Source organism: Typopeltis vanoorti, chromosome 6 (assembly GCF_054136105.1).
Source record: "Typopeltis vanoorti isolate ZY-2024b chromosome 6, IOZ_Tvanoo_1.0, whole genome shotgun sequence".
Classification (NCBI taxonomy): Eukaryota; Metazoa; Arthropoda; class Arachnida; order Uropygi; family Thelyphonidae; genus Typopeltis; species Typopeltis vanoorti.
The window spans coordinates 85,725,765-85,748,085 of NC_143554.1; the positions used below are offsets into that span (position 1 = coordinate 85,725,765).

Here is a 22,321-nt window from a genome sequence, read left to right on the forward strand (position 1 = left end):
TTCATCTGCTGCAATCCTCTTTTTAGAGGATGCTACCAGATGACAACAGCCATATAGCAAAAAAAATCCTTGAGTTAACCTTGGCCTGACCAGCCATTCTCTTCTCATATTACACTTTTTCTTTCTTTACCATGCTCATCACCTTTCTAGCCTGCACACTTTACTCTTCATGGATCTGATCACCACTGTCTTGTAACTCCTCCATAGCATTTTCTTTTCCAGCACAGTTTGCTTGATTTTGCTGTTCATCCATTTCACTCCTACTCTATTTACTCACATCACCCATGGTATGCAATCATATCATTGCTTTTGTCAGATACTGCCTTTTGAATTTCCATGCATTGTCAACATCTTTTCTGTTCAGCTCATCTATCAAACATACTGATGCTAAATGTGACTACAAAGCTTCTTATAATCACCTGCTTTATACTTCCACATATATCCATTTTTGGCAGTAACCTTTTCTTGTTTCATCACCTCCCAAACAAGCTCTGCATGATTACTCTTGCCAACCAGCTGTAGTGATAATTTCACTACTTGTGAAGTTACCACTAAATCTAAAACATTAAAGCCTCTAGTTTTTCCAGTCACATGCTGCTTAAGATATTTATCTCTCAGAAATTCCACAAACTCTCTCTCCTTGTTCCTATTTGCTATCTCCTCTTTCCAGTCTATAGTCCTGTAATTAAAGTCTCCCATCAGGATCACCTTCTTTTTACATGCCCAACTAATTTGCCTAAACATTTCCAATTGGTATTCTCTGCATTCCTTGGCCTATAACAGCATCCTATCAGACATACTAACCAGTTTATTTCAATTTCACACCACACATTCAAAATATGTGCATGCACTATCAACTTCCACACTTCGTGGACACAATTCCTCTGCAATCACTAAACAGCATTTCCTCTCATCTTTTGGCATTTCTACTCTTCCGGAAAAATATATATATCCTTCTCTTTTTATTCCTGACATAACGTCATCCTCAGACAACCAAGTTTCACTTATTCCAATTATCTTTGGTCATACTGCCTCAATTAATGCAATAAACTCAGATCTCTTGTTTCGAATGCTTGTTGCATTTGTGTACAAACATAACAATCCTTGAGGCCATTCTTCCAGCACTAACATTCTCTATTCCAGCTGCTATACCACACTTCTCTTGGTTTGACTGCTCCCATTTACCTGATCCTGACTGACTTCCATTACTACCTGTCCCATCTTCACCTTTATGCATTCCATCACCTTATGCTGCTGCAACCATATCTTCAATCTCATATTCATCTTCCTCCTGTTGTATAATCCATTTAGTTGTACTATCCTGCTTCACAAGTAGACTGATTATTTACTACATTAACTTCTTGACTCTGTGCCTTCTCAGAAAACTAACTTTTCTAAATGCCCAACACCAAACCCATTCAAATGTAATCTATCAACTTTAAATGATTCCAACTTTCTTTCAAATTCACTCCACAGATTTACAAATTAAACCCCCTTTGCCTTGCACAACTCGGCCATCTTACTATTCATATCTGGGCAACACATCTATGATTTTTCCAACAACATTATTCTTCTTTACTTGCTGTAACAACTTCAAGTCTCTATCAACATTCTTTTTTCCCTCCAACCAAGTTGTTTGTGCCACAACTACCACTAATTTTGATCCCTGGTCTTTCCTTTTCTGCAACGCATTAGTTATTTGCTTCATTTTTCCACCAGGAAAGCATGTTTTGTGCACTTGATTAGTCATCGCACCTCTAACGATAGTCCCCATACAATGATATATGATTATCCTTTGACTCTTTCTTCATATTACCAACTTTCTCATTCTCATCAACCAATCTCTTCTTAAGATGTTTAATATCCTCTCTTCCAGATGTTTTATTTCATTATTATTAAGATGTTTTGTTATTGAGGCATATTACTTTATCAAAGAATATAATTAACTCTTATCAGCTAGAAACAAAGAGAAGGAAAGCAGAAGAAGCTTTAATAAAGGCAGACCATGAATATTACAGCAGCTGTTTAAAAGCTGAAAGAGCAAGGCAAGAATGGGAAAGTGCTGTTTATCGGGCTAGTACATCATTTCAACAGCTTGAAGAAGAAAGGCTAACATATATGCTAGAAGTCGTTCAGAAGTATTCCAATCATATGAGTGTGATTGGTCCTAAAATGGGAGAGGTTGGTAATATATAAATTATTTCAATATAAAATTGATTTTGGATATTTAAACCCAATTAAGCATCATTGCCAAATATGTTCATATTATTTTAATTGCAAGACCATTAACAGTTAAACTTAATTCATTTCCATGAATTTTGTGACTAAATATACCTATACATTCAGATATTTAATTACATGAAAATGTGTATAGAGAACTAATGTATCAGACATTTTAGTGCCTAAATGTATTCAAGAAACTAAGGAAAACATTTCCTAGTATCAAGGAATGGACACTAGATTTGGTCATTTGTCTAAAGTTGATCTACCCACTTTATCTCTTGTGAAACAGGCAATGCAGGAAAATACATGTAATTAAGATATAATGCTCATGGACCTAGTTGCTTTGGATGGAATGGAGTCAGGTGTATTTGGACTACCTGGAATCATAAATTCTGCACTTTTTCAAACATAATTGGCCTTTGTTGGATAGAACCCATTTTCCAGCATACAAATAGTTGACTTCAATTCCACTGTAGCAGTAATGTTTGTGAATGTGTTTATTGAAGATCATTATCATTTTCAAAGGTAACTACATTTTTGATCATTTTAGTCCTCAAGTGGGTAAAATGTTTCATGTCTCTAAAACTTTGTGCTTCATGTTTACAACCTCTGTCAAGTAGAATTAACAAATTCATTCTCAGTGACAAGGAAAATATTTGGGTTATTTAAGCATATGTTTTAATGAAAATGGCAAATAGGGAAAATAGAATAAGCAGTGTGTACAGTTTTGTAACAACGTTTTGTCTCAAATTCTAGAAGAATCATGGATAAAGACTGTTAAATGAAATAGGTTAGTTGCTATTATGTTAAGATCTAGGCTGTTTCTTGAGGTAGTTGCTATTTTGAGCAGACAAATAGGATTTTTCTGGCAGAAATAGTTTTTTAAACCTAAATGTCAGGAAAATCGATCATAGAACTTAGTATTTCAGGCAGTATGTATTAGTGTGTGAACACAGGATGGCAGTTGAGTGTGAAGGCATTGAGGTGAGAGGCTCAACAATAGCTAAACCCATGGCTGTCAATTTATTGATGATGGCTTAGGTGACTGGTTGCCTTTTTAATTCCAAAAATTAGAGCTAAAAAAAAAAAAGCTTTTGCCTATTCCTTCATGGGATAAAAAAAAAAAGTGTTACCAGTTTTACCTAAAAATAAAACCTCTTATGTTTGGGAGGAAATAATAGATTCTTATAGAATAAGAGAAAAATTAACCAAAACACTAAGCCAGCAATATGCAAGACAATTTTCAAGCCGAATTTTAACTACTGAATTAGAATTTAGAAATAAAACAACTGATTACACTAGAGGCCATGTGAGTTCTGAAAAATTAGTGAACAGATAGCATTACTAGCTGAATCATTAAAAATGTAGATATTATAAAAACTAAGTATGCAAGAATGAACAATGCAGAACTAAATTCTGTGGGCATCATGGGGGGGGGGGATTTAACAGTACTTGTGCTATTAAAGTTGTAACAGTATTTATGGCTAGACTAAGTAATATGAACTGAATTACTTAGTTGAAAGTTTATTTATCACTAGGTTAGACTATGATAAATTTAGTTTAATCCTTTATCCCATTGAGAGCAAACAAAGTTTGCACCTGAAAATATCTTCAGGACTGAATATAGTGTTGTACTATCTTACCTGGGTAAGTAGTACAACACCAGGCAACTCGTGGAGCAAGCTACCAACACTCCTATCCCAGTATCTCCCATAATGCAAAACACATCTCCTTGTGGATATGTATACTGTTATGCATTAAGGGATTGGCCACTACCCAGACTAGTTTTGACCTTTATTGAGGTCTCTTCAGTGGGAGCCATTCCCTGAGTTGGAGATACCAGGCAGAAGCAGTAGCAAGGTCATCTTTACCTATAGAAGTTGCCAAAAGGTTTGCCATCTTTTTTTTATAAATTACTCTGGATTTAGAGAAAGATGTTGAAAGTTTATTTATCACTAGGTTAGACTATGATAAATTTAGTTTAATCCTTTATCCAAGTGTGAGCAAATAAAGTTTGTGCCTGAAAATATCTTCAGGACTGAATATAGTGTTTACTTACCCAGATAAGATTGTATGTGCTTCTGCCTGGTATCTCCAACTCTGGGCCTGGCTCCCACTGAAGAGACCTCAATGAAGGTAGAAACTAGTCTGGGTAGTGGCCAATCCCTTAATGCATAACAGTATGCATATCCACAAGGAGATGCGGTTTGCATTATGGGAGATACCGGGATAGGAGTGTTGGTAGCTTGCTCCACCTTTGCTACGAGTTGCCTGGTGTTGTATTACTTACCCAGGTAAGATAGCACAACACTATATTCAGTCTTGAAGATATTTTCAGGTGCAAACTTTGTTTACTCTCACTGGGATAAGGGATTAAACTAAATTTATCATTGAATTACTTAGTGCCGACTTTATATCTATCCCGTGTGTGTATCAGGAATTGATATAGATATCAATTTCTTTATCTTACGTGCTAAGATACAGAAATGTTAACTCGTAAGTAGCAGGTTTGATGTAGGAGCCTTTATTAATGTACCACTGATCAAACTCATTAAATGTCTGCACAGTTGAGACCTCTCATGCAATGCATTCCATGGCTCCCCCCCCAAAAAAGCGGCTTTTCTCATTATACTCTTAACTGAACATACCATTGCGAAAAAGACTGCCTTATTTTAGAAGGGTTGGTAGGATCCCCAAAATCTGTTCAGAAATGTCATACAAAAGATAGTCAAAATAACCTGCGAGAAACATTTCATGCAAACTCCTCTGTGTAACATAAGTCAGAAAAATGCCAGTAATATTCCTATAACTTTTCCTGACGATTGATTTCAGAGTATGATTTCTTCAAAAAGATTTGCTTTGAATTAAGTCAAGCCATAAGAATTCTCACATAAGAATGGTATCCATGCTGATCAGGAACTTATCTCTACATATAAATCTCAAAATCCTCAATATTAGTGAAGGAAGATTTCCATGCTTGTTAGATTTTTTATAACATGTGCCGCTTTGTGTAAAATACTCATTCATAGACTGTTGTGGTCCTGCCATTTGTTCTTGATATAGTAAAGAATATGAAAACAAAGATTGCAAAAGCAAAATGTATGTACTTACTGAGGAAGATCATGTGTTCCTACTCCTAATCATGCTAAAAGTGGAAAGAAAAATTTAAGAAGCAAAGTGGAAATAACTACATCTTATGGAAAACTTAGGAGACTTTAACACATGATTGTCCCACCTTCCCACAATTACCATGAATAGTATGATTTTATTGCAACCTTAAAGTGAATTAAATCTCAGTAAGAGCATCTTATTACTGATGCATCTACCATCCAGCATAGAGGGATGTTGATAACCTCACTTTTCAGTTGCTATTTCTGTACCTCTTAATAAGGCTTAAATATTCATAGTTTTCTGTGGAGTGGTACACAAATTAACATCTGAGGAGCAGTTGTGGACTACATGTTGATAGGGACTATGGCAATTAAGAGAGGTGAAAGGGTGGATAAGATGATTGTGATGGTAGGAACAAATGACTTGAGTGGTAATGTAAGTCAGGCAGCAAGAGATGAGATTTTTGCTTGAGGCTATACAGAAGACAGAGAGAGGAAAAATAGCATGTGTGTGTGTGTGTGTTGCCTAAGTATGATAATGACGAGCTGAGCAGAAGAGCAGTAATATTGAATGACATAATAGCTAGAATGTGTGACAAGAGAGGACTAATATAAGTGGATGCTTGGAGTGCGTTTGAGGAAAGAGAGGAATTGTATGCGAGAGACTGCTTACATTTGAATGAGGAAGGATGGAGACATCTGGAGAGATTGCTGTTCTGAACGAGTCAGTGTGTCCCAGGGAGGATGATAGCAGAGGTGGCCTCTTGTGGGAATGGATACTTGGGAGAAGGGAGACATCAGGTAACACTGAGTCCAGTGGAGTCTAGAGGGGGATAATGCTGGGTATAGAAACAATGGCATTTATATGCTTTATACTAATGCCAGGAGTATCCAGAATAAGGGAGAGGAATTGGTGGTGCAGATAGCATCAGCCTGGCCAAAAATTATTGGGATCACTGAGATGTTGACAGAAGAGGATATAATAACAGGAATAGAAGTCTCTGAGTATCTTTCGGCAGGATAGGAGGGGAAAGCGTGGTGGTGGGGTACTGCTTATGATAAGTAACGACCTATGTCCTCTAAGAGTGGAGGCTTTGGAAGGCAGTGAGACAAATGATTTTGAGAGCATATGGTGTGAGATAGAGGTGGGCAAGACAGGATATTTAATGGGGTGTTGCTGCAGACTCAGGAGCACAGAGGATGGGGACCAGGAGATGTTTAGACAGCTAAGTTTGGCAAGTGCAAGAAGAATGATTGTTATGGGAGATTATAACTACAGTAGTATAAATTGGAGAGAGGAAGATGCATGTAGCAATAGGGGAATGGAATTTCTAGAATTCTTGAGGGACAAATGTCTTAGGCAACATGTAACAGGGGGAACAAGAGGTTCAAGAGTTTTGGATTTGGTTATAGCATGAAGAGTTGATAATAACTGAGATGACATCTCTCTCACCAGTTGGAGAGAATGACCATATGGTTTTGACTTGGAAAATGAATACATGCAGGAGTATCAAAGTGACGGGAACTTATGTGGAATTATGAAGCAGGCAATTATAATAGTCTTAGACGTCAACTTCGGGAAGTTTCATGGAGGGAGGAATTGGAAGGCCGGATATCATTAGTGCGTGGTAAATTGTGAAAGAATATTTGGTAGCAGCAATGGTAAGTTGTATACCACGAGTGAGGAAGAGGACACAATTTGGAGTAAAGTGGATGACAAACAATAATAAACAGGAATTGCATGCAAAAAAGAGGCTATGGAAGAGAAATAAAGAGACAGGTGAAGAGAAAATGCATGAAAAATATAAGACACAGGCCAGAAGAGTGACTAGTGTGGTAAGGAAAGCGAAACTGGAATATGAGAGGAGATTGGCCTTAAGATCCAAAGAAAATCCTATGGAATTTTTTAGCTATGTGGCCAGTAAGAGGAGAAATGCTGTGGAAGAAAGGATAAAAATGGGAATAGAGTGACTGATGCAGAGGACATAGTGGAATTGTTCAATGAACACTTTATTGGAGTATTTCATCCTAGAGGAGTCAGTTTTAATGCTAGAGGGATAGGCCAGGTTCGAGGTTTAGAGGTACAGGAGGAGAGTGTGTTTCAGATACTCTGAATGTCAGTAAAGCTTTGAGACTGGGTGGTATTTCACCACCATGAGTTTTGAGAGAATGTGCTAGGGAACTGACAGTGCCTTTAACCTGGCTTTTCAATGAAAGTCTGGCTGTAGGAAAGGTGCCCAGGGAATGGAAGGAAGGTAAGATTATTTCAGATTCTATTGCATAAGGGTGGTAACAGACTGGAAGTGTCTAATTATAGGCCAGTTTATGTGTCATCAGTAGTTAAGATCTTGGAGAAAGTAGTGAGGGACCGTATACAGCATTGGGCAGATGAGGGTAATGTTATCTGTGAGAATCAACATGGATTTGTGAAAGGATGCTCTTGTTTTAGCAATATGCTAGCTTTTTATAATAAAGTTTCAAGAACATTAGATGAGGGAAAGGCATATACTGCAATTTTCTTAGACTTGGCGAAGGCATTTGACAGGGTGCTACATGATAAGCTGATATTTAAGTTGTAGCACATGGGTCTGGATGTCAGATTGGTCAACTGGATTCAGGATTGGCTGTCTGATAGGTATCAGAGTTGTGTATGGTGGAGCAGTTTCAAGGATGCAGAGGGTTACAAGTGGGGGTCCCGCAGGGCTCAGTACTAGGACCTATATTGTTTAACTTTTATATCAATGACATTGCCAGTGGATTGAAGGGGAATGTTCAGTTGTTTGCGGATGATGCGAAGCTGGGAAGGATTATTAGTAATAGTGCAGATGCGGCAGCCCTGCAAGAGGATTTGAATAAGCTAGATAGATGGGCAAATGAATGGGAGTTTCAGTTTAATGCAGCAAAATGTAAGGGCTTGAGGTTTGGGAAACATCGATGGGACACTGCATCCTCTATGGGAGGAGTTATACTGGAGAAAGTAAGGGAGACAAGAGATCTGGAGTTGATGATTGATAGAAACCTGAAATTTAGGAGACATATTGCAAAGGTGGTGAAGGTAACACAGAGGATTGCTGCAATAATGAGAAGGACACTGACCTGCAGAGATAAAAACAGTTATCATTCCACTGTATAAGACCCTGATTAGACCACACTTAGACTATTGTTCTTGGATTTGGTCCCCAGGATTTGAAGGGGATACCTTAACTGTGGAAAGGTACAAAGGTGGATAACAAAGATGGTTTCAGGACTGTACAAAGATAGTTATGAGGATTGGCTGAGGGAATGTGGACTGCAGAGTTTGGTGGATAGAAGGAAAGGTGATATGATTGAGACTTTTAAACTGTTGAGAGGTGGTTACAGGGTTGACACAGGGGAGTTCTTCCGCTTGGTTGAACAGCGGGAAGGAGTGATGACAAGAGGCCATCCCTGGAAGTTATGAAAGGGAACTGTGAGCAAGAGGGTGAGCAGTGGTTTCTTTGCATGGAGGGTGGTTGTACCATGGAATGCATTGCCTGATGGAGCGGTGAGAGAGCAAGAACGGTCAATGAGTTTAAGGAGTGGTATGATAGACTTTGTGTTTGTTAGGAAGGACCTTGCACAAAGAGTCTTTTGACTCCATGGAGGCCTGAATAATAATAATAATAATCTTTCCTAACCTAAACACTAAGTAATTTCTTGCATATCGCTTCTTCCCACCTGGATATATTCACCACTGTAGACCTAATAGTTCATTTACTATCCTTCTTCCATCTCCCCTCCCCCATTTAAATGGGAAGTAAGATAACATGTAGGAGAGCAATCATGTTCCTCTGATATCCACTTCTGCATAGGCAACTCTATTCTATTATAAATGTCATGATTGAAAAAGCAACCTATTTTGAATCTCTTTTCACACTTAGTTGACTCTAAAACAGTTTGATTTTAAGCAGTAAATCATACTGCTTAATGTGCATAATATATAACACAAACTGCCACAATTGCAATACGGAAAACATTAAGGGAGTTTCTGCTTTTATAGGGTATCTGAATGTGAAAGGTTTTGTTCCTATTTTCAAATTTTTCTTGAATAATATTTATATTTGAATCTACTGTTCACTTCTGAAAGGTGTTAAACTATGAGTCTTTTAAAAACTTTCTTACAAACTTTTAAGTATGATAGTCAACTTTATCCTATTCAAAACTAAATGATCACTTTTGATTTCAAATCCTCAAGTGTACTTCGTCCTGAACCAGTTGATATTATCACTGTCAACAATAACAACTTTTTTTTGTCTCGTGTCATCTCTTCATGTGAACTTGTGCACACTCTTTGTTGGAAGGTGTTAGTAATGACTAATCCATATGCCAAACAGAAGTTCAGTAGGTAGGTATTTACCTTTGTTATTAATTTTGTCTTTTCTCTAGATTTTCTGAAAACATTTCCATGTCTGGTAGTTTCCTACTCTGCTGTTTAGATCTTCAACAAAGACTAAATTTTCCTTTTTCTTTGTTTCATTTGCCTTTTCTGATGCTGAAAAAATTCCCCAACTTCTTCCTTAGATGTTTTTGTTGGACCATAGACCCAAATAAATAATTGTTCAATTCCCCATTCTGATTTATATCAAATGTTACAATAAGCCTGGCAATCAATATCAGTTACTACTTGATATTGATTGCCATTCAAGAAGACTAGAAATGGTTCAGGAAAATTTAGAGAAAAGAGCCAAATAAATAAGTACCTGCTAGATTTCTATTTATGGACTAGGCAATTACTAGCACCATATCCCATGTATAAATTCACATGGTGAAAACATACAAGGAATAAGTATTATTGACATGTTATTAGTTGATCTTTAAGATTAGATCAGTATATCATGGCATTTGAAATAGAAAGTGACTACTTTTTCATTTTAAGTAGAATAAAAAGGAATATTATATTGAAAAGCAAAATATGCACAAATGTAAAAGCTTTAAAATGAATCTCAAGCAAACACAAATATACAAGTATTAATGGATAAACAAGAAGTTTGAAAACAAGAACCAAACCTTGAATACTCACTGGCAACATTTGAAGAAAGCATCTGATTTAGCAAGGAAGGCATGTGATGGAGTTCTTTGCAAGGATAGAAAAAAAGCAGAAATTCATGGTTGACAAGAAGTTAAACAAGCAGTCCAAGAAGTGAAATCACATTGAATCGCTAATCATAAAGAAAAATACAGAGAAAACTCAAAGCTAAGTCAGATGTAAAAGTAACCTAAACGAAAGTCATGAGAAGAGTTTGGTAAGAATATAGAAAAATATCTTGAAGATGGAAAAATGTTCTATTGAATCATCTTAAAAATGGAAAAGAAAGAATTATAAAAGGAATTAACTGATGGTAGCATAAAAACTGATATTTTGGATGCCTGGAGTAATTTTTATTAACCTCATCTGACCTCCTAGAAGTCGCAACTCATGGAAGATTCCACTGTCTTGTACAACTCATTCATCAAATCTCTGCACTCTAACTTCCTTATACAGATTCCAGGGATGGCCTCTTGTTCTCCTACTGTCTCTCACATTCTGTATAAACTACTTCCACATCAGCAATTTACAGAGTCTGACAGAGAGAGGAGGATTGGGGAGGGGGGAAGGGATATGATGACAGACATAAGTTGGTAAGAGGTTTTTTACCAATCCTATCCACTGGACTCCAAATTGCATTTCCTCGATCTTTTTTTCATGCTCTAGATTTCAGAGACTAGAAACTACTTTTGAGCCTGTGTAGCTCAGTGGATGTGGTGTTTGCACACCACGGTGCTTGGCTGCACGAAGGAAAACTTTGTTTCGAGTCTAGTCGGTGACTAGAGGAAATTTTTCTAAGCCTTTTTTCGACCGGTTCCCGAGTTAGTCTATCTCTGGCACGGGCAAGCGGGTTTTTCGTCCCGGAAACTCGAAAATCGACCGTAGAACCCACATTATTTCAGACATTAAATATATTGTGTTAGGGTTAGGGACCATGAGATGGCGGCACATTTGAGCCATCTCTCTTCACTATGTACTGCTTAATTAGTGATAGCCTTGGGCCATCTATCTCTGATTGGTACCAGTGGAGATTGAACTGCCCACTCAGTCTCCAAAAGTTAGATAAGGGCTAAATGGCCTTGCCTACTCCCTGTATACGGGAATAAAAAGGCGTTAGCTGATTTTTTTTTTTAGAAACTACTTTTAATTGTCTCTGGACTTTTTCCAATATTCATTATTTTGAAAATCAAATGGCAAATCTGTGTATGGTAAGGTATACTTGTGCCTGATCAAGGCCTTGTACAAGGGAAGGGAACCATAATATCTACTTTTACATGTTAATGTCCTCTGCATCATTGCTGTAACTTATTGTGATGGCCTCAATATAGCAATCTCATCTTAGATTCTCACCATAATCTCCAGCTTTTATCTCTTTTGCCTCCTGTAAAATGATATTATCACCATTTGTGTATACCTTGCATCTTATCTTTCTTCCTAGATTTTAAAACCCTACACTTCGCAAACTGGAACCAGCAAATTCACCAAATGCCTGTCCACTCGCACTGTCTCATTGTGTCCTCCTGTAAATCTGCTACTATTCAGTCCTTTCTGACTTTCCATCATCTGCAAACCTTTCCAAATATCATTAACACATGAATTAAACAGTACTGGCTAGAGATTGAAGATAAACGATATTAGAAAAGCTCAATTCCAGACACTTAAAGGTATGATTGTAATGGATGTAATACAGCATGGAAGAGATTAAAGCCTCGCCATCTTGTCTTTCTATTGCACATTATGGATCTTGTGATCCATAATGTCCAGAAGACTCTAAAGCTAGAGCTTTAATCATGTATAAGAAATTGGAGTTCCTGTGACACTTTATATAACTACTGGGAAATGATGTTATATGTAGTGACAGGAGGAACTCCAGTAACAGTTCATGAAGATAACTTAAAGCCACCAAGAAAGTCATTATTAGATCAAGTCCATCTGAAAACCAAGAATTGTCTCTTACAAATAGCCAAGGGAATGTCAAAATGTTATACTAAACTAGAATTTAATAGAAGAGAGATGATAAATATGAATGTAGACCTAATGGAAGTTAGTGAGACAAGATGGACAGGAGACAGAAAAACTGAAAGGGGTAATCTTACCTATTCAGGAGGTGAAGAGCACACAGGAGATAATTCCTGAAAACAGGAATTTCCAAAGGTATTCTTTGATATTGGACTGACAGAATCATACCAAGTAAAATTACAGCAAAAAACATTTGACATTAGTGTTCTCCATTGTATGCACCTTCTAACATTATGGTGATGGAGCTTTCTATGAAGATGTAAAACAAAGTTATATTTTGATCATTATTGGAGACAAATGCAAAAGTTGGATCTGCAGGAAGAAGTGTCCCCAGTAATTGTGAGGAGAAGATGTAATGTGAGGAGAAAGGAGTGCAGTTTTTTTAATGTGGGGAATGAGTTTGAAGGACGAAGTGAACTGTATAGGAGCGATGGACTGCATTTGAGTGGTTTTGGTGCGAGTCGCTTGGAGAGATCTGTTGGAAGGCAGAGAAGTGAGTGCAGAGAATGAATTTGATCAAGTAATAAGCAATGTGGAAGAACAGGAGAGTAAGATGGGAGGGATTGTGGAGGTGGTTGTGAATGAAGAAGCGAGCAACAAGAGTATAGAATGAGAGAACAGATGTGCAAGACAGACTTGGAAATGGGGAGGCTCAGGGTGGACAGAGGAACACAGCATAAGAAAGTTAGAGGCTACAAGAGGATGTGAATCCATGTATAGACAAAAAAAAAAAGATAAGAATGACCTGGGATCAAGGGAAAACAGTTGGATCTGAAGAATGTTTGAACATAAGGAGAAAAAGAAATTACTTGAGTGAAGCATGGGAAAAGTCATCTCAAATAAGTGGTGTCAATGGAACTAGCTATAGATCCAGGAATAAGCTGTTGTGTTTGTATACAAATGCTAGAAGTGTAAGAAACAAGACAAATGAAATGGTTGAGTCTGGTCACCCAAAAATTGCTGGAATAAAGTGAGACATGGTTGGATGACGATGACATCCTGACAGGAATAGAGTTGGAAGGGTATAATGTTTCATGAGGATAAAAAGGGTAAAGAGGGAGGTGGGGAGTGCTATTAATGATAGAGAAAGAGTTATGTCCATGCAAAGTAGATGCAAGAGGAAATACTGCCTCAAAACCACTAGCACTATGGTGTGAGATTGAGGTGAATAGAAGGAAATATTTAGTTGGATGTTGTTGTTACTATTATCAACATTTGACCTCCATGGAGTCAGAGACTCATCATGGGAGGTACTCACTATTGCATACAATGCTCATCCAATTGCATCTTAAACTGATTCAATGTGTCCACATCCAAAACGCACTCAGGCAGTGCATTCCACTCACCAACCATCCTCCATGCAAAGAACCTGCTTCTCACTCCTTTACTCACACCCTCCTTATAGTTTCCAGCAATGGCCTCTTGTTCTATTTCCCTCTCCCATTCTATGAAAAATCTCTTCCATGTCTACTTGATAACTTCTGACCATCTTATATGTCTCAATCATACCTCCCCTTCCTCCTATTCACGAGGCTCTGTAACTTGCATTCTCTCAATCTGTCCTTGTACTCCACATTCCAAAGATCACTGACTAACCTTTGTGAATCTTCTCTGTACCCTTTCCAACATATCCTCTTCACCATGAAAACCTGGCAACCAAATCTGTGCACAATAATTCATATGAGGTCTGATCAAGGCCTTATACAGTGGAATCATGACCTCTATTTCTGCATGTCAGGGTTCTCTGCATCATTGCCATTATTCAGTGTGATGTCTTTACAACTTGTACAATGTGGCCCCTGAAGTTCAGGTCCTTGTTATAGACCTGGTAGTGTTGGATGGTGGTGACTATGAAATGTATAATCAAATCAGCCAAGTAAATAAGAGAAGGGTGACTATTATGATTGATTTTAATTATGGAAAAATAGACTGGGATGATGAGATAATAACAGGAAGTAAAGAAAATGAGTTTCTTGGATTTTTGAGGGACCACATTGGATTTCTTGGACCACAGAGGGCACACAAGGATTTGAGTCTTGGATTTCATCATCTCATCAGAGGATGTAATTATAAATGAGGTGTCAAATCACCTGCACTTGGTGAGAGTGACCATGAAGTGATTACCTTTGTGGTTGCCAGCAGTGTGAGGATCTCTGTGAGAAAAAGGTAGGAACTACAAGGCTGGTGATTATGAAGAGTTCAGGAAACAGTTTGCTAGCGTAGCATGAAATGAGGAGTTAACTGGAAAAGAGATCAATGCAGCTTGGGGGATATTCAAGAACTATCTAGTAGAAGCAATGTCTAAATGTATTCCTAGGATCAGAAAGTTAAATAAAGTAAGTGTGAAATGGATGAATGAAGAGATTAAGCATGTGATACAGAGAAAAAAAGCATTATGGAGGCAGCATAAGAGAAGCGGTAATAACCACTTCTCTTATGATGCCTAAGGATTGCAAAGACCAGGCAAGGAGAATGACTTGGTAAGGGTAGTAAAAGTGAAGTATGAGCAGCAGTTAGCTAATGAAGTCAAAGAATCCTAGGAAGTTCTTTCAATATGTAGCCAGCAAAAAAACAAAAAGATTATGGGAAGATGACAGATTGGAGAAAATGGTATCAGGATAACCGCTGCAGAAGATATAGTTGATACTTAATGAGCAATTCATAAAGATCTTTCATTCTTATGAATGTGACATCATGGAGAGATTGAGAGCAGTTGATGATGGGGAAGAGAGACTGACTGTAAGTGAGCAAGAGGTGTATGGAGAATTGAGCAAACCTGATGTTAACAAGGCTGTGGAAATTGATAATATATCACCACATATATTCTGAAGGAATGTGCCAGGGAGTTGACATCTGCCCTGATATAGATTTTAACGAATCTTGCACTAGGTTGAGTTCCAAAGGAGTGGAAAGAGGGCAAGATTATGCTGCTTCATAAGGGAGGCATCAAATTATAGGCATCTGTGTGTCAGGTGATGTGGTTAAGTTGTTGAAGCTGGTGAGAACTAGGATCTAGAAGTGGGTTAACAACGATGGTATTATCTTTGATGGACAGCATGGATTTGCTAAAAGGAGGTCATGTTTTAGTAATCTACTTACTTATTACAATAAGGTGACTGCTTCCATGGACAGAGGAGAGATACACAGTAATATACTTAGATTTTGCAAAGGCTTTTGATAGATTACTGTATGATAAGTTGATAGTCAGACTAGAGCAGATGGGGTTGGATATTAGATTAGTGCATTGAATCTGAGACTGGCTATCTGATAGGTATCAGCAAGTAGGTCATGGAGGAGCAATATCCAGGAAGAGTAAAGTCATTAGTGGTGTGCCTCAAGGATCTGTTTTAGGGCCATTGCTGTTTAACCTGTATGTTAATGATATTGGCAAAGATTTGAATGAGGATATTCAGTTGTTTGCAGATGATGCAAAGTTGGGACAAACTATGAAGAATCGATCTTGTGGCCTTATAAGAAGACTGGAATAAATTGAGTGAAATGGCATGGAAATAGGGATGCAAGTTCAATGTTGCAAATTGTAAGGTTTTAAAATTTTGGGAAACAAAGATGGGATGTAGAATTTATGCTTGGTGGGGCTATATTGTTGGAGGTGGAAGAAATAAGAGATCTTGGAGGGATAGTGGGTAAGGATCTGAAATTTAGGGGACACATTGCCAAAATTGTGAGGAGAACATAAAGAATTCTGGGAATGATGTAGAGGACACTCACTTGTAGAAATAAGGAGATTCTTGTTCCATTGTATAAGACTTTGATTATGCCATACATGAACTTCTGTGCACATATCTGGTCACTTGGTTTACAAAAGGATGAAGAGATGTTGGAAAAGGGGTCCAGAGATGACTTACTGAGAAAGTTTCTGATCTCTGGAATGTTGAATATGAGGAAAGGTTGAGAAAATGCAATTTACAGTCTAGTGGATAGGAGGAAGAGGGTTCGAGTGGATAAGAGGAAGATAGAAGGTTGTTATAGGATCAATGTTGGAGAGGTTTTATAGCAAATGGTGGGAGAACCAGGGGATATCTCTGGAAGCTGTATAAGAAGGGTGTGAGCAGGGGGAGTGAAAGCATGGTTTTTGCATGCAGAGATGTGAATGATCACAATGCCTTGCCTGAGAGTGTGGTGTCTGCAGAGAATTTGAGTGTGTTTAAGGCATAGTGTGGTGAGCTGTGTGTATGACAAAAGGACCTCCTAGATGGGTCTTTGACTCCATGGGGTCTTGGGATAATAATAATTGGTAACTTTGGACTTCATATATATATATATGAAGTGACAGAGGTGCAAGGCTAATTGAATTTTGTGAACAATGAACTGATAAAATTTCTTTCAGCCATCAAAAAGATGACTATATATCATTGATTATAAAGTGTTGAGGAAAGATTTCATGATAGTTGTGCAAACAAAAACTTATCCAGGAGCAGATGTAGCGTTAAGACTACATTTCAGCTGTTTCATAATTAAAAATAAGACTAAAAAATACTAAGAATAGAAATAACATAATTCAGATTTCAGTTATCTGAAAAATGACTCAATTACCTTAATTTTTGCTAATTATTTTTATTTTGAGCACATTAGAAAGTTTCATTTAGAGCAGTGTTTCTCAACGTGAGGTGTACACCCCCACAGGGGGAAATTTGAAAATGTACATATTTATATTATACTTTTTCAGAACTTGGCTGACTATTATATTGGGGGGGGGTGGCATCAAAATCTTTGAGATGTTGAGGTGAGACATGATCCAAAAAACTTTGAGAAACTGATTTAGAAGAACATAAACTGAGGAGAATAAAAGAATGGAAAAATTTCAATGAAACTGTTAAAGATGTTACATAACCTTGCAAAAGATTGAAAATAGAAATAAACCATAGATGAGAGTATATTAAATCAGTTCATCAAAATACAAGCAAAAAATAAGCCATTGCATCTTTTTATTATTATTATTACTACCCCAAGACCTCACGGAGTCGCTCATCTGGGAGGTCTTTTTATCACACACAGCTCATCATACCGTGTCTTAAACACACTCAAATTCCTTGCAGACATCACTCTCAAACAAGGCATTCCAATCATTTACAACTCTACATGAAAAAAACTTGCCTCTTACTCCCCTACTCATACCCTCTTTATAGTTTCCAGAGATGACCTCTGGTTCTCACCAGATCTCACTAAATAGTGAGGGATCACCTCATCTCTCACTATTTTCTATAGAACTTCTCTAGCATTGATCCTATAACAACCCCTTACCAACTTGTAGTCTCTATCATATCTCCCCTCTTAATCCTGTCCACCTGACTCTGCAAGTTGCATCTTCTCAATCTTTCCTCATATTCGACATTCCAGAGGTCAGAAACTACCTTAGTCACCTTTGGACCCTTTCCAGCATCTATTCATCCTTCTGAAAACCAGGTGACCAAATCTGGGCACAAAGTCCATGTATGTCCTAATCAAAGCCTTATACAACGGAACAAGAATCTCCCTATTTCTACAAGTCAGTGTCCTCCGCATCATTCCCAGAAGCCTTTGTGTTGTCCTCACAATTTTGGCTGTGTCCCCTAAATTGCAGATCCTTATTCACTATCACCTCAGACCTCTTATTTCCTCCACCTCCAACAATACATCCTCACTAAGCATAAATTTTGCATCCCATTTCTGTTTTCCAAATTTTCAAAACCTTACATTTTGGAATATTGAACTCGCATTCCCAATCACTCAATTTATTCAAGTCTTCTTGTGAGGCCACAACATCCTCTCTACTCTTCATGGTTTGTCCCAACTATGCATCATCTGCAAACAACTGAATATCTCCATCCAAATCTTCACCAATATCATTAATATACAAGTTAAACATCAATGGCCCTAAAACAGACCCCTGAGGCACACTACTAGTGACTTTCCTTTTTCTAGATATTGCTCCCCCATACACAACTTGTTGATACCTATCAGATATCCAGTCTCAAATCCAATGCAGTAATCTATGAAAAGCATTTGCAAAATATAAGTATATTACTGTGTATCCTTCTCCTCTGTCCATGGAAGCAGTCGCATTATTGTAATAAGTAAGTAGATTACTAAAACATGACCTCCCTTTAGCAAATCCATGCTGTCCATCAAATAAAATACCATTGTTTTTAACCCAATTCTGGATCCTAGTTCTCACAAGCTTCTCCAACAACTTAACTACAACACCTGACACACAGATAACTTGACCAAGTGCAAGACTTTTATTAAAAAAAATGTCAAGGCCAGCATCAACTCCCTGGCACATTCCTTCAGAATATGTGGTGATATATATATTATCATGTCCCACAGCCTTATTTACATCTAGTTTTCTCAACTCCCCATACACCTCTTTCTCACTCAGTCAATCTCTCTTCCCTATCTACTGCTCTCAATCTCTCCATGAAGTCACATTCACAAAATTGAAAGACCTTTTATGAATTGCTCATTAAGTATCTCCACCACACCTTCTGCAACAGTTGTCTTTATACCATTTTCTCCAATCAATATCATCCTTCCATAATCATTCTTTCTTTTACTGGCTATATATTGAAAGAACTTCTTAGGATTCTTTTTGGCTTCATTAGCTAACTGTTCATAGCTCTCTTTAGCTATCCTCACCAACCAAGTCACCCTTCTTGCCTGGTCTTTGAAGACCTCATGGAATTGGTTATTTCCACTTCTCTTATGTTGCCTCCACAATGTCCTTTTTCTCTGTATTGCATGCTTAATCTCTTTATTCATCCATCTCACACCTACCTTATTTAACTTTTCTCACCCTTGGAATACATTTAGACATTGCATCTTCTAGACAGTTTTGAAAATCTCCCAAGCTGCATTGATCTCTTTTCCAGTTAACTCCTCATTCCATACTGCACCCCTAAGCTGTCTTCTGTGCTCTTCATAATCAACTGCCTTATAGTTTCACATATACACTTTTCTCACAGAGGTCCTCGCACTGTTGGCAACCACCCAGGTAATCACCTCATGGTCACTCTCAGCAATTGGTGGATGATTTGACAACTCATTTATAATTACATCCTCTAATAAGATGACCAAATTCAAGACCCTCAATCCTCGTGTGCCCACTGTTACATAATGTCTGAGGTAGTTATCCCTCAAAAACTCGCTCATTTTCTTTACTTCCAGTTGCTATCTTATAATTCCAGTCTATATTGCCATAATTAAAATCACCCTTTTCTTATTTTATTAATATTATTATTATTCAGGCCTCCATGGAGTCAAAAGACTTAACGTGGGAGATTCTTTCTAAGAAACAAGTCTATCAAAGACTCATCGAGGGAGGTCCCCCCCCCCGCCCAGGAAACAGTATCATACCACTCCTTAAACACATTGACTGTTCTCGCTCTCACCACTCTATCAGGTAATGCATTCCTTGGTTCAATCACCCTCCATGCAAAGAAACCACTCCTCACTCATCTTTCTCACAGTTTCCTTTCATAACTTCCAGGGATGGCCCCTTGTCATTACTCCTTCCTGCTGTTCAACCATGCGAAAGAACTCCCCAGTGTCAGCCCTGTAACCACCTCTCAACAGTTTAAAAGTCTCAATCATATCACCTCTCCTTCTCTTATCCACCAAACTCTGCAGTCCAAACTCCCTCAGCCAATCCTCAAAACTAACATTTTACAGTCCTGACACCATCTCATCTTTGTTATCCACCTTTGTACCTTTTCCACAGTTAATTTATCCCCTTCAAATCCTGGGGACGAGATCTGAGAACAATAGTCTAAGTGTGGTCTGATCAGAATCTTATACAACGGAATGATAACTCTTATCTCTGCAAGGTCTGTGTCCTTCTCGTTATTGCAGCAATCCTCTGTGTACCTTCACTACCTTTACAATACGTCCCCTAAATTTCAGGTTTCTATTAATCATCAACCCCAGATCTCTTGCCTCTCCTACTTCCTCCAGTTTAACTCCTCCTATAGAGTATTCAACGTCCCATCGATGTGTCCCAAACCTCAAGACCTTACATTTTGCTGCATTAAACTTACACCCCCATCCATTTGCCCATCTATCTAGCTTATTCAAATCCTCTTGTAGGGCTAACACATCTGCACTATTACTAATAACCCTTCCTAGCTTTGCATCATCTGCAAACAACTGAATATCCCCTTGCAATCCACAGACAAGGTCATTGATATAAAGGTTAAACAACATAGGTCCCAGTACTGAACCCTGTAGAACCCCACTTGTAACTTTCTGCCTCTTTGATATTGCTCCACCATACACAACTCTGATACCTATCAGACAGCCAATCCTGAATTAACTTGACCAATCTGACATCCAGACCCATGGTCTACAACTTGAATATCAGCTTATCATGTGGCATCCTGTCAAATGCCATTTTGCTAAGTCTAGGAAAATGGCACTATATGACTTTCACCTAATGCTCTTGTAACTTTATTATAAAAAAGCTAGTATATTGCTAAAACAAGTATTTTTTTTTTGCTTGGCCAATTTGATTATATATTTCATTATCATCGCCATCCACATTACCTGGTCTATAACAACATCCCACCAAGTATTTGATTCCATTCACCTCGATCTCACATCATACTGCCTCAAAACCACTGACTATTTCCCTCCTGCATCTCTACTTTGTATGGACATAACTCTTTCTCTATCATCAATAGCACTCCCCTCCCTTTTTACCCCTTCTATCCTACAAAACAATCATACCCTTCCATCTATATTCCTGTCAGGATGTCATCCTCTTCCAACCATGTCTCACTTATTCTGAAAATCTTTGCATGAACAGACACAATTAGTGCAACCATTTCATCTGCCTTGTTTCTCATACTTATAGCATTTGTATACAAACACAACAGCTCATTTCTGGATCTACAGCTAGTTCCACTGATACCATTCACTTGATGTGATCTCTCCATGCTTAACTGGGGCCATTTCCCTTTCTGCTTTTTCATTTTAGAACCCCTTTCAATTCCAACCATTTGTCCCTGATCCTAGGTCATCCTATTCCTTTCCTGTCTACACATGCTCTCATCTCCTTTTGGAGCATCTACCTTTCTCATGCTGTGTACCCCTGTCCACCCTGAGCCTCTGTTTCTCTGCTCTTCTTGCACACCCTTTCTCTTATTTTCTATACTCACTTCCCCATTCATAACCACCTCTTCAATCTCTCCTGCTCTTCCACATCACTTCCTGCTTGATCTGATTCATTCTCTCTACTCACTTCTCTACCTTCCAGCAGCAGTCTCTCCAAGTGACTTGCACCATGACTACACAAATGCAGTCCATTGCTCCCATACAGCTCACTTCATCCCTCAAACTCATTCCACACATTAACAAACTGTACTCCTGTCTCCTCACACATTTCAGCCAGCATATCATTCATAATCCTTGCTCTCTGCTTCATTTCACCACAGTCATACCTAGGCAACATGTTGACTACCCTTCTTGTCACACTATTCTCTTTTATCCTTCTAAGCAGCCTCCTGATATTCATTCTGGCATGCTCTTTGTCCTCTGTCAAATAATTTGTACCTATTAAAACTATCTCTTTTGTTCACTCCCACCTCATATCCAATGCCTCAATCATTCTACTCATTTTACTGCCTGGAAAACATACCTTGTGCATTCTATCATCCAGCACACCTTTAATAATGGAGTCTCCATACAACGCCACTCGCTCATCTTTCGTGCCATCATGATTAGTTTTAATAGTTTTTACCCAAATTTTCTTAATTTCATTCCGCATCTATTTCATCTCTTGCCTCATCCAATCCAATTCAACTTCTGAATCTTGCATCACATTCTCTCTATCATTCAATCTTTCTAACTCTTGTCCTCCTCCCTCTTCTCACTTTCTCATTCATCCTTCTTTGTTTCCATACTTTCGGTCCAACATGCATCCAACTTTTGC

At 38.1% G+C, this 22,321-nt stretch overlaps 1 protein-coding gene across 1 annotated transcript in view; it reads left to right on the forward strand.

Annotated features, from left to right (window-relative positions):
* The window catches only part of Nost (Nostrin), a 281,655-nt gene that overhangs the window by 168,019 nt on the left and 91,315 nt on the right, over positions 1-22,321 (forward strand). Inside the window, exon 7 of the mRNA XM_090394525.1 lies at positions 1,957-2,181. Within this exon, the coding sequence (XP_090250651.1) occupies positions 1,957-2,181 (225 nt within the window). The remainder of the gene's footprint in view (positions 1-1,956; positions 2,182-22,321) is intronic.